This window comes from Stylophora pistillata, chromosome 4 (assembly GCF_964205215.1).
Source record: "Stylophora pistillata chromosome 4, jaStyPist1.2, whole genome shotgun sequence".
In the NCBI taxonomy this organism is placed as follows: domain Eukaryota; kingdom Metazoa; phylum Cnidaria; class Anthozoa; order Scleractinia; family Pocilloporidae; genus Stylophora; species Stylophora pistillata.
In genome coordinates, this window is record NC_142522.1 from 39,141,802 (window position 1) to 39,153,218 (window position 11,417).

The 11,417-nt window shown below is 39.4% G+C and overlaps 3 protein-coding genes across 3 annotated transcripts; 1 reads left to right on the forward strand and 2 right to left on the reverse strand.

Annotated features, from left to right (window-relative positions):
• Window positions 1–60: 60 nt before the first annotated feature.
• LOC111337322 (immediate early response 3-interacting protein 1) lies at window positions 61–1,835 on the reverse strand. The gene is made up of 3 exons (XM_022943603.2): window positions 1,676–1,835; window positions 1,018–1,116; window positions 61–648 (listed from the first exon to the last, which is right to left on the reverse strand). The coding sequence occupies exons 1-3, from the start codon at window positions 1,764–1,766 to the stop codon at window positions 593–595; spliced, it is 246 nt and encodes an 81-aa protein (XP_022799338.1). The 5' UTR covers window positions 1,767–1,835; the 3' UTR covers window positions 61–592.
• Window positions 1,836–2,145: 310 nt separating this feature from the next.
• On the forward strand, window positions 2,146–4,107 carry LOC111337321 (uncharacterized). The gene is made up of 2 exons (XM_022943602.2): window positions 2,146–2,396; window positions 2,973–4,107. Exons 1-2 carry the CDS (start codon window positions 2,164–2,166, stop codon window positions 3,568–3,570), a joined length of 831 nt encoding a protein of 276 aa, XP_022799337.2. The 5' UTR covers window positions 2,146–2,163; the 3' UTR covers window positions 3,571–4,107.
• LOC111337311 (uncharacterized) lies at window positions 3,793–11,416 on the reverse strand. Its single transcript, XM_022943589.2, has 9 exons — window positions 11,282–11,416; window positions 11,052–11,203; window positions 10,515–10,642; window positions 9,780–9,878; window positions 9,601–9,681; window positions 8,462–8,533; window positions 8,191–8,303; window positions 5,823–6,079; window positions 3,793–5,299 (listed from the first exon to the last, which is right to left on the reverse strand). The coding sequence occupies exons 1-9, from the start codon at window positions 11,368–11,370 to the stop codon at window positions 4,860–4,862; spliced, it is 1,431 nt and encodes a 476-aa protein (XP_022799324.2). The 5' UTR covers window positions 11,371–11,416; the 3' UTR covers window positions 3,793–4,859.
• Window position 11,417: the final 1 nt, after the last annotated feature.

The following is an 11,417-nucleotide window of genomic DNA, read 5'->3' on the forward strand; positions in this document are numbered from 1 at the left end:
CAGAAACACAATGTAAACCCCCCTTTGCCCCTCCTACTAGGGTGAAAAGTTTGACATAGGCATCATTGCAATTTTAATTAATCACTCCTCATTTATTCCAAACAACTATTGTTCAGGCAAATATAACATTTGGTAGTACAGAGAACAGTTAACTTCTTGTAATGTGCCAAAATATACACTTTACATGCCATAATAAATTTTTATAATTATTGAAAAAAAAAAAACAAACAAAAAAAAACAAGTAGATATCAGATCCACATTGAATTAGTGCTGCTATAAATATGTTAACACTCTAGCAATTTAATATCATAACAGCAGAAGATATGTACAGTAATGTTCTCATCAGGGTATTTGCAAAAATAATTCTTGAAAACTACATCTCTGTACAGTTACCCCATACTGGTTGATATTAAGTAGTTCCATAAACAAGGCAGACAATTAAATTTGTCTGATCATCTTCTGAAGAGTGAAAACACATGGAGAATTTTTTTTTCAAAAGATTTTGATACAAATCCCCAATGATTTTGTTCAGCAACTCCTTACAGAAATGATATATGTCCAAGTACTATAAGACATGTTGTGCCCTGTAACATCATCCCATCAGTAGCAGCAAAAGTATTGTAAGTGAGTTGAGCAAAATAAGAGGTACTGAAAAATAATACAAAAATATAACCATTAGAGGGGTGAGAATCTGAATAATCACATATTTATAATTTATTTCTTGTAATTTATTTCTACATAATTATTATCCATGATGTAAGTACACTTCCTGCAGTTTGATTTGTATGCCAGATTCAGCTGACATATAGGCACCAATTGAAGCTCAGTTTCAACAATTTAAGAATTATTTGGCTTAGGCTATTTTTTATGTTAACAAGGAGAATAATCAACTTTTAAATTGCTCTCTTTTCCTTCTACAACTTGCCTCAATAAAAACTCTTTTGAACAGCCTTCTAATGAGTAGAATACACTGTTACCCTTGTTATACCATCCAAAATATCAAATCCTTTCACTTACTTCTCATGACAGTCCTAACAGAATGTACGAGATTAATGACTTGGTGTTTTGTTCCTCTCTCTTCTCCAAATCCTGAGAGCTGATCTGTGCCCCATCCAACTGAGTAGAGAAAGTATAATTTATAAATGTCACCGACATCTCTCCTTGAGTCTGTGCATAAACCTGGTAGCACACTAAGGTAGCTTGTTCCAATCTTTAACCTGTAATTTAACTTCCAGAAGTGATTAGCATGTAACTTCTGCCCATAATATCCGCATATTATCCAGGTATTAGGTAATGAAAATACTTAAACTTATCAAGTTGAAGTTGTCATCTTGATCTAAACAAAATTATCGTAACTAATCTACAAGCGGTCTAACTCAGCGTGACATTTCAAAGTATACGCCAAGACTGATCAGTCCATGATTCCATAGATTGCACAAACTACGAATCATCTTGACAGGTAGCTGCTTCTTTCAAGATACGAACCCATGAATTGCCACATCATAACACTGAGAATATAACAAAATAAGAAAGACATACCCAATGCAAGAAGATCTATTTGTAGTATTCCAAAGCCATTTCTTTGCAAAGCCTATAATCTGTACGCTAATTTATTCAAAGTGTAGCAAACAAACCTTTCTTTAAAAAATGACTCGCATATACAAATTAAACTTACCTTTTGCAAGAAAACGCTCCTCATGAAGCACTGCCACAGCATTTACCACTAAAAGACAAGCTTCGAGTAGGCTATAAAATGTAAACGCCATGTTGGATTTTCTGACGTGGACCAAAAAAGATTTCGTACCCAGGTCTTTCCGACACTCACTTTTTCACTTCCGCCGGAAATGCTTTGACGGGTAATATGGCAGCCTAACTGATGCAACTTTTGACCACTTCGTATTTTAATTTCCCCTTCCAGGAATCTTAACCTTAATATTTAGGTGCAAAACCAGTTTTATTTGAACAATGTTGAACAGCTGTTTCTGCCTTTACTGCTAGTGAACCGGTCTGAAGACTTAAAAAACAGCGCATGATGTTCAGCACAATCCTAGATCCGGATGACAACATTTTGAGTCTTGGGGATGATGCAATTTGCGTGATTCAGTTCCTAAAAACGATCATCGACGTTTGGAGAAATAGTGGGTGTAGCATGTACGTGGCATAATGCGAAATAGCCACATTTCTTTTGACGTGGCCTTGATACATAATAAAAGTCAACTGAAGACACTTCTTCTTCAAAGTTCGATTTGTCTGTTCAGTTCAATGTCAGTTTGGAACCCTTCAATTCCAAGAACAGTGTCTGCGATGGTGTATTTTTTTCTATTCTTTCTCCTCGTGGGAATAAGTGACATAAGTGAAGGTTCATTGATAATGAGCTACCCCTTCGATGATTTCGGGTAAGTGCAGTATCTAAAGCTTTTCTCGCGACGCTTTCTGGTAGTGAATCACAACAGCTGCATGGTCATGTATTGTTTAACTGTCCGACCAGATCTGTCAGTTCGTTGTCAAAATACTTTAATCAGAACTGCCTGACCACATCTAAGAGCCTCTCACTTATAATTATCGATGTAACTAAATTGGTAGAGCAATTGGGGGAAATTCAGATTTTAATTGACTGGCTTGTTTGTTGAACTCGTGGAGATGGTCGGTATTTACATCCCACAACCAGATCCTACCCAATTCTTGAAGACCTTGACAACTAACGGGGGAATACACAAAAAACAGTTGAGAAAATGGTCTTAAAATATATTCACTAGGAAATTTCACATAAGATATTGCTTTCTTAAGGCATATTGCTGTACAACTATAATCTCAAACCCTTTTATCCAGAGGAGACTTTTAAAGCTCCTCACACCCTGTAGTTCTGAAACCTCCAATTCCTCCTTCCCGTCCCCAAAGAATATGACGTAGAATTTCCTGTGAAATGCCGTGATACATGTGAATATCTTTCGTTTTCATGGACTGTGGCACAGAAATAACTTTTTTGACTTTGCCAACTGGGATCCATTCGAAGATGATCCGTTTGAAATGGCCTTTTTCCACAACCAAGATCCTTATTTTCCAAGACTTCACAAAACAGTTGGTGTCAGTCATAAACTAGTTTCGTACCCGTTCGTGAAACGAAATGATGAGGACGTTTTTCAACTGGTCTTGGACGTCAATGGATTCGATCCGAATGAACTGTCATTGAAGCTAGATGGTCGTGAGCTCCTTATCAAGGGCATACGCTCTCGGAACAGAAAGACACAGAATTCTTGTTTCCAACGGAAATTCTGCTGGCGTCACACACTCCCGCGCGATGTGGATCTAAAATCTATAAAAGCAAGGTTGTCCAAGCCAACCACTCTAGAGATCGAGGTAAAAAAAATCAAAGAAAACGAACGCTACATACGGATTGATTATCTAGACAGTTTGGGTGATCAGGCACAGAGAAACAGCGAGACGAGCAGTCGATTTGACGACACGAGGTCTCTTCAAAGACAAGATAACAATGTTAAAATAGTTCAAGAAATGGACGAGGCCACAGTTGAGGTAGTTCCGGATGACAATCTAGATACTGACTCCCCCTGAAGCACAATACTTCCACAATATTAATGGTGACAATGAAATCGGTTGCATTTGTACATTTTTTGCCTTGCCTGAGTGTTGAAAGAAGTTGGTAACTGCTTTGGTTTTACTAAAACTCGCTATATGATTGGTCCAGAAACCTCGCACCACCTCAACCAATCAGATTCAACACAAACACCAACCCTGCTTTGGACACTCGCGTTTTCCCGCGTTTCATGTGATTACTTTGATTTCCGTCAGTTTTTATTGAAACTCAAATTAAAAATGCTCTAACTTGCGGTCTTGAAAGTTGCTGATATTTTGGAGACACTTCTTTTTAAAAGCATGATAACGAACTCTTCTGAGAAAATGTCATCGTTCAGACTGTTTTTCTAATTCACTATTATGATAAGATGGTGTTTCCAGATCTGAATTCGTAAAGAATGCGTTACCGAAACTACAAACAAACGTGCTATTGTGAAATATGTCTCGTTAGAAGTGTCTGGAGAAAAACGTCACTCATAATAAAGTTTAAAAAAAATAAATTCGAAGTTTGGTTGAGTTCAGGTCAGTTCTTGATTGGAAGTTGACTGTTTGTGTTAGGTAACATCCATAAAATAATTGAATAAAACGAAAACAGATTTGTCCTTGATAGTAGTTCGAAATAAGGGTTTCCACCCTAACGAAGCTGACGTTTTGAGCGTTAGCCCTTCGTCATTCGCCCTGACGAAAGGCTAACGGCTCGAAACGTCAGCTTTATAACTCTTTACGGTGGCCAATTTACAATTTTAACCTAGTTTACCAAATTACCTTGTTAACCCAACCGACGCAGCACCACAGTTTCTTTAGAAACTTACCCCCCTTTATTAATGATCCTAACTGTTGTTTTGAGTGGATATAGCAACATAAAACATAAAAGACAGACCCAAGTATCCGGGAAAAATCGATGAAAACGTTCTCTCTCCCCACTCACCCCGTTTGGTCCCCTCACTGCGCATTACTTGCTGGTCGTTCTCCTTTACAAATGGATTCCCGCCACTCGTTAAGAATTGTTCTAAAAATTGAGCTCCCCCCCCCCCCCCCCACGACCGTTCTGTGACCATAGAACGCTGTACTGCTGTTGAAATTTGATATGGGGCACTTCAAATTAACTCTAAAAACACCTTGAAAGTTGCTCAATTAAAAAAGGGATGCATCTCTTCATAACGTTGAGGCGTTCTTCGTGGCTGAAAAACAAATCCTGGCAAAGAATCATTCTTTGGCACCATCAGAATTCCTTTTTTATGTTGGATATGTGACGAACCTCTTGTAAGCTACGTTGGTAAACAGTCTAAAATCGATTTGGTGTCAAACTTAAAATTTAAAAACGCCGGTGATGAGAATTGAAACTCTTTATCCTCCCAGCAGTGTTCTGAAGGAGACGTTGCCGGCTGCTTTGAGCGCGACGACTTGGGAGGGGTCTCAAGAGATAAATGTTCTCTGTGGACACCGATGACACCGTGCGTGTGGTGGTATGGGGGGTTAACGCTCCCCTCAGGAGTGGCCACGCCCATAGGTGGAAAGGGTTGATGTGCTGTTACGGGACCATAACCCAAGCTTCCAGAGAGAAGTTTTTGCAAAGGATTAGAAGGTTCCTCTGTGTATGACTCGTCAGTTGGCCGCTGTAATATCTTGTAGACCGGCTTTCCTTCCTTTTCTTTCGCAACTGGAGAAGAACGGTGTGCTGAATTTTTTTCCTTCAAAGCCTGATAATCTAAAACGAATGAAACAACGTCGTCATTTGCATAAGACATGACTATAGGGGCTTTAACGGTGCGAGACTTCATGACACATCCACGTTTTCTGGTTTGCAGAATTCATAAACTTTCATTCTTTTGCATGAAATATACCGTCTATGGATGTTATGTGCAAAACGTAATGTAATATCCAGTCAGCGCATACAGTCTATAAGCATAAGAAAATACTTTGACTGAAGAGTAGTTAGTTTGAAGAAAACTACGAAGAGCTCTTTCAAGTTCCTTTTATCTTTCTTCTGCATTTTCTTCCATTGGCGCTCGGTACACCATTAAAAAAAACGTCTTCTCGAGGTCCAAAAACAGTGTAATTTAATTTTTTGTTTGAAAGAACAAGAAATCACAGGTAGATAGAACAAGAACAACTTGGACAACCTCTAAATTGCATATCGCGCAAACCACTTTCGAAACACATTGCGTGACACAGTAAGGTAACGCAAAACTCGAGTAACAACCGAAATCCGAAATACCACAGTGAAGTACCTTTCATCGTATTCCCTCTCTGCTGCACGTGGTGATATCGCAGGGGATGGTTTAGATCGTGCTGCTGTTGGAATCGCTCCTGTTGTTGCTTTCTTCTTCTCTCAACGGCAGCGCGTTTCTGTTCTTGTTCTAAGCGTTGATCTTCTTTAGCGAGTAGTTTCTGAAGTTGAGCATTTCCCGGTGATTCCAAAGCAACCGGCTCCGGATTAGGTTTATTTGCTTCTTTCTTTCGCGTTGCAATCCATTTCCGCAGATTTCTGAGGGACAAATTTGAAATCCTCATTTAACAATATTTAGGATTAGCGGCTGGCGGATTTCCTAGCAAATACACGTGTTAAAGTGACACCTCCCCCTTCCAAAATTCATGAAACACCCATAAATTCCGTTAACGGACGACCTGGAAGCAACATGAAGTCAGGATCAATAGACACATTTTTCTGACGGTGAATCATAGTATAACTAACCCCTATCTGCCAGCCCGTTCCACGCCCTCAGTCCATGGAGGATAATAGTGAGCTTAAGCACCAGATGTTCTTGAGGTCACGAACGCCTACCGGAAGTCATTAGAGGAACTATGTACATACTGCGCATGTCATGACGTTTGCGTGGTCACGTCGCAGACGCAAGAACGCCACTTTTCAGGTTGAAGGTAGGACGCCACAAAAATATGCTGTTATTTTGTTCATAGGAGATAAATTATTGACTCAAAACCATAAAAAGCTCTTCTGCTTTTCATTAAGTGATTAAAAAACGTTTTCGTAGCGCGTAAAGTGGTTTTTGCTTAATCGATAGATTAAACGGGATTCGACAATGGCAGAATCTTCTCGCCAAGTCTGGGTGAGTTAAGTCATTTGATTTCATGTCCATTTGAATCATCAGATGCACAACTAAGATTTTTTTAAACCGGGTTTAAGCTTCTCACAAATTACTTTGAGCGATAATTTAGAATTAAGACACTTAAGCGACATTTAGATACAATAACAAAGTGCAAAATGAGATAGATGATTGTCTTTGTGCATCGGTTGTATTTTGTAACTGCACATTGTATATCGTATGCATGCCTGCTAGGTTTTGAGCAACCGACTACAAACATAAGAATAGCAAATCTCGCTGTGGTTAACGAATTTAGAAAAGGAGAAATGGTCCTCTAGGCATCCAGATCATGCACTGAAAACTTCATGCTCGCTCGTTTGTTCGCATTGTTTATACAACTATGAAGTGGTAAATTTCAAGTCGCCTAATAAATATGAAAGACGAATTATTCAATCTGTCAAGAGAGTGGGGTAAAGAAACTTATTCCCTTGCTCATTAAGGTCATATCTCTAGCATCTTTTAGCAAAGACATGTTAACACGGGTAGAAGTCCGTGTCTGAAAAACGTCGACTGCTTAACCTTCCTATTTCGCGCCAAGAGCGAAGGCGTCGATCCAGTCTTACGCGGCTTCTCTGCCGTTCGTGTTGTCAAGAACGTCTGGTGCTTAAGCTCTCTAATGACGAATGAGGCGAACGGGGTTTGTGGTTGTCACGGAAACAGCTGCCTAGTTCCCGCCATTTTTTCGTTTTGTTTTGTGTGTGTTCCTACTTTTCTGCTCGTTTCCACTAACTGAAAGCCTTACCCTTACGTGCCAATAGGCGCTAATTATTTCCTTGGGAGCCTGGAAGGGGACAAGAGCCTTCTTGGGTACGCTAACCTTCGTTCGTAATTTCCCTCTCGTGCTTCAACCAAACCAAACACTATTTACCCCTCGTCAGAAAAAAAGGGCAGCTAATTAGTGAGGAAATGAAAGGACCTCTTGTTTCAACGATTAGATCGTTCCTGATAAAGGCACTCGATAGGAATGTCAAAACATTGGGTCTACCGATTGTAAATCCCCAGTTACATTCATTAAATCCTTACACCAGAGTAGCATCAAACCATGTCTGATTGTCCACTTGCAATTGGTTGCTTTGTGAACTTTAATATATCAAATCAAGAACCGATAGAAGGTAAGTATAACCAGGGACCCGTTTCTCTAAAGCACCGGTAACTTTACGGCCCAATGTAATATTCCTGAATCTCATACTACCGAACAATACCAGTCTTTGTTCAAACACCAGTCCATCCTATTTCTTTTCCTGGCATCTTCATTGTTTGAACTTAAAATCTGTCAAAATCTCAATCTTGAATCTAAAAACAAAAATCTGCTTTTCAGGCCTGTTTAGTTACCGGGTCTTTCAAGGAACGGGCTCCAGGATGTCTTTTCCCTAGTATCATCTTTGAACGAACTCAGGTCAAGAGATTTGAAACAAGAGAACTTAAATATATAATGGGTGACTGAATCAAACTTTTAACTGGTAAACATAAAGCATCACTCGTTTATGATTCTTACTTTACAAACGGCATAACCATGTAGAAAGCATTTGGATTTAGTCCCAGGCTCTCTCGGCTAACAGTGTCTTTCTTGTGAGTGGGAAGATTGCTTACGTAAAACCACTGTATATCCTGAAGAAATAGAAATACAACACTTATTTGCCGTAGTTCTTATACTTGTAAATCACAGAAAAGTTTGGTCGCAACAGTGCACTGTAAATTGAAATTTGCTCAGTAATGTTTAAAGCTGAGCTATAAAACAAGTCTCAGTAAAAAGGATTTTAATTCACCCCAATCTCCCCTCTTGTGTGTGGCCGGAACACTGTTTTCTCAGGGACTCCAGGGACAATGTACAATCTAACCTGTTAAGTTTGAGAGAGGGTCAGATTGTCAGTAAGAATGTTTAACTAAATTATCACTTAATTGATTTTCTGATTAATTGATTTATAGCTTTTAAAATTGTCTGATTGAGATACTGACTTACTATCTATCTACCGGTACCTTTCTGAATGACTGAAAGAATGGATGGCTGACTGACTTACTGACTGGCTGACTGACTGGCTGACTGACTGGCTGACTGGCTGACTGACTGACTGGCTGACTGGCTGACTGGCTGACTGACTGACTGGCTGACTGACTGACTGGCTGGCTGGCTGACTGGCTGACTGGCTGACTGACTGGCTGGCTGACTGACTGGCTGGCTGACTGACTGGCTGGCTGACTGCCTGACTGACTGACTGGCTGACTGGCTAACTAACTAACAACTGGCTGACTGACTGACTGACTGACTGACTGGCTGGCTAACTAACTAACAACTGGCTGACTGACTGATTGACTGACTGGCTGACTGACTGACTGGCTGAATGACTGACTGACTGGCTGAATGACTGACTGACTGGCTGGCTGACTGACTGGCTGGCTGACTGACTGGCTGGCTGACTGCCTGACTGACTGACTGGCTGACTGGCTAACTAACTAACAACTGGCTGACTGACTGATTGACTGACTGGCTGACTGACTGACTGACTGACTGACTGACTGACTGGCTGAATGACTGGCTGACTGGGTGACTAACAGCTGGCTGGCTGACTGATTGACTGACTGGCTGACTGACTGACTAACTGGCTGACTGGCTAAATGACTGGCTGACTGGGTGACTAACAACTGGCTGGCTGACTGATTGACTGACTGGCTGACTGATTGACCAATCAACTGACTAATGGTTGAATGGTAAGATAAAGGGAATGCTGGGTGAACTGGCACATTGACTGACAGTTTTCTTACTGAACCTCATTCCCTAAATCCATTCAAGACAAAAAATGTGCCAATTTATTGCATGTTTAAGTGCATATATATCAATCTCCATCAACTTGTTTACAGTCACAATAACATTTACAAGCTTCTGAGATTACTTTTCAAGAAAATGTACCTGATGATCCTGGAAATTGTGTTCAAAATAATTGTCTGGGTCTGCATAAAATCTCATATCAAATCCAGTCTCTTCTAATACCTACGGGAACATTGTTCAAAGAAAATCATGGATTATCCATCTTTTGTTACGTATGGTATGATGGCCAACAACCATCAAACTTGCAAAAGTTTACTCACCTCCCTAACTGCACAATCAAATGCTGATTCATCTTTGTTAACCTTTCCTTTTGGAAAACCCCAACTTGTGCGTGATAGAAAAGGTTGCACTAATACACACTTGAAGAAGAGGAAAAAAGTTTAGGTGATGTCACAGGCACCTTAACAAAATCTAAAACTAAGTCAGCTCCATTTGTATGGTTTATAACATATTACTTTGCATCGTTCTTTAACAACTGTGAAGAATGCCATTTTTGTTGACTTGTTAAAGTAAACAACAGTTTAATTCTCCTAGTTGTGAAAGAAGTATAATTATCCTTAAAGTGGAAAAAAATCTTTTTGAAATAGTTTTAGAATTAAGATACCCAGCACTGTTTGTATGAAACGTCTCACCAATAAAAAAGTGCACAAGTTTGACCATTAAGAGAAAAAAAAAGAAAATCTGGAAACATGAAAGGACTTTCAAGTATAGCAAGCCACGGTGGCACTGTGCTGATTCTTATAATACAACAAATTTAACTTGCCACCCTTTGATCCCAGAGGGTGACTGGCTTAAAAATGTCTCCTTAAAAAAATATCATCCCTGTATCAAACATTGGGGTTAAGAGAATGATGGAAATGATCATCTTTCAAAGAAATTCTTGATTGTTTCGCAAATTCTCCTGGTCAGCTCCTAAAAAAATGTGCGGAGAAAAGTACCGGGAATATGCATTCTGATGTTAGGCTGTAAAGGGTGAAAAAAAAAATGGATTTTACCTTCTCCAAGGATTGATTCAACATTATTGCTCCATAGACTGGAACACTGTGCTTGTACTTTTTCCAGTTCTCAAAAATTCTGTTGATATTTTCCCCAGTTTTATTGAGAAATGGAAACTGCTCAAATAGTGACCATGTTAAGGAACATAAACGTTGTGGAAAGGTACATAGAAAGCTGCCAGTTAGAAAATTAGCTTAAAATAAGCTTCTTCTGATAAAACAATACAAACTATTACATCTGGCCTCTCTTGAAATAGTCAGAAGAGTGTCTGCCACTGGTTGAACTATTTATATGGATTTTTAAATAAACAATTTGCATCTGTGAGACTTGTGAGAGAGATTTGTTAGATTTAATAGTAGATTGCTGTTTATATCTTGTTTCTAAATCAGTAATGGCATCGACGACGCGTAACCCCAAAACCTGGATATCGAAAGCTCACCACTATCTTTAACGATGAGGAAAATAATATCGAAAAGTTCGCATTGTAGTTCATAAATAACATTAATTTGCGATGCTAACGGTTTAAAAAAGGATATTAATTCTCGTAAAATCCTTAAGACCACAGGCTGGGAGATCTGGTTGTTCCTGTCGATAGAAATCGACGTAAAACCAATGTGCTGTCTCGATCTGAAAGCACAACCGAACGACATCTTTCCTTTCCTCTTCCGGTATGTTAATTAAGAAACGGCTTTTGAAAGAAAGAATAAAGTCGTTGTTAGCAAAAACAGGGCATCAAACCAAAATGAAAATATATTTTTGAGCTCACCTGCATAAATCCTCTAAAATTGTTTGTGGAATAATTGAATTGAAAGGTATGTAAGGAGAGTCAGCTTCCACGTCTTGATCGGACGCCATCTTAAAAACAACCAGCCTCGTTATCGCGAGGTGGGGCGGAAGAGAGC

Coding starts and splice junctions, on each gene's coding strand:
- LOC111337322 (XM_022943603.2), bottom strand. CDS start 1,766: ATGGCGTTTACATTTTATAGCCTACTCGAAGCTTGTCTTTTAGTGGTA. Junction 1,117..1,675: donor GGAGCGTTTTCTTGCAAAAG/GTAAGTTTAATT, acceptor TTCTCTACTCAG/TTGGATGGGGCACAGATCAG. Junction 649..1,017: donor TGTTAGGACTGTCATGAGAA/GTAAGTGAAAGG, acceptor ATTATTTTTCAG/TACCTCTTATTTTGCTCAAC.
- LOC111337311 (XM_022943589.2), bottom strand. CDS start 11,370: ATGGCGTCCGATCAAGACGTGGAAGCTGACTCTCCTTACATACCTTTC. Junction 11,204..11,281: donor ATTTTAGAGGATTTATGCAG/GTGAGCTCAAAA, acceptor TTCTTTCAAAAG/CCGTTTCTTAATTAACATAC. Junction 8,534..9,600: donor ACAATTTCCAGGATCATCAG/GTACATTTTCTT, acceptor CAAACTTAACAG/GTTAGATTGTACATTGTCCC.
- LOC111337321 (XM_022943602.2), top strand. CDS start 2,164: ATGCGAAATAGCCACATTTCTTTTGACGTGGCCTTGATACATAATAAA. Junction 2,397..2,972: donor TACCCCTTCGATGATTTCGG/GTAAGTGCAGTA, acceptor ACTGTGGCACAG/AAATAACTTTTTTGACTTTG.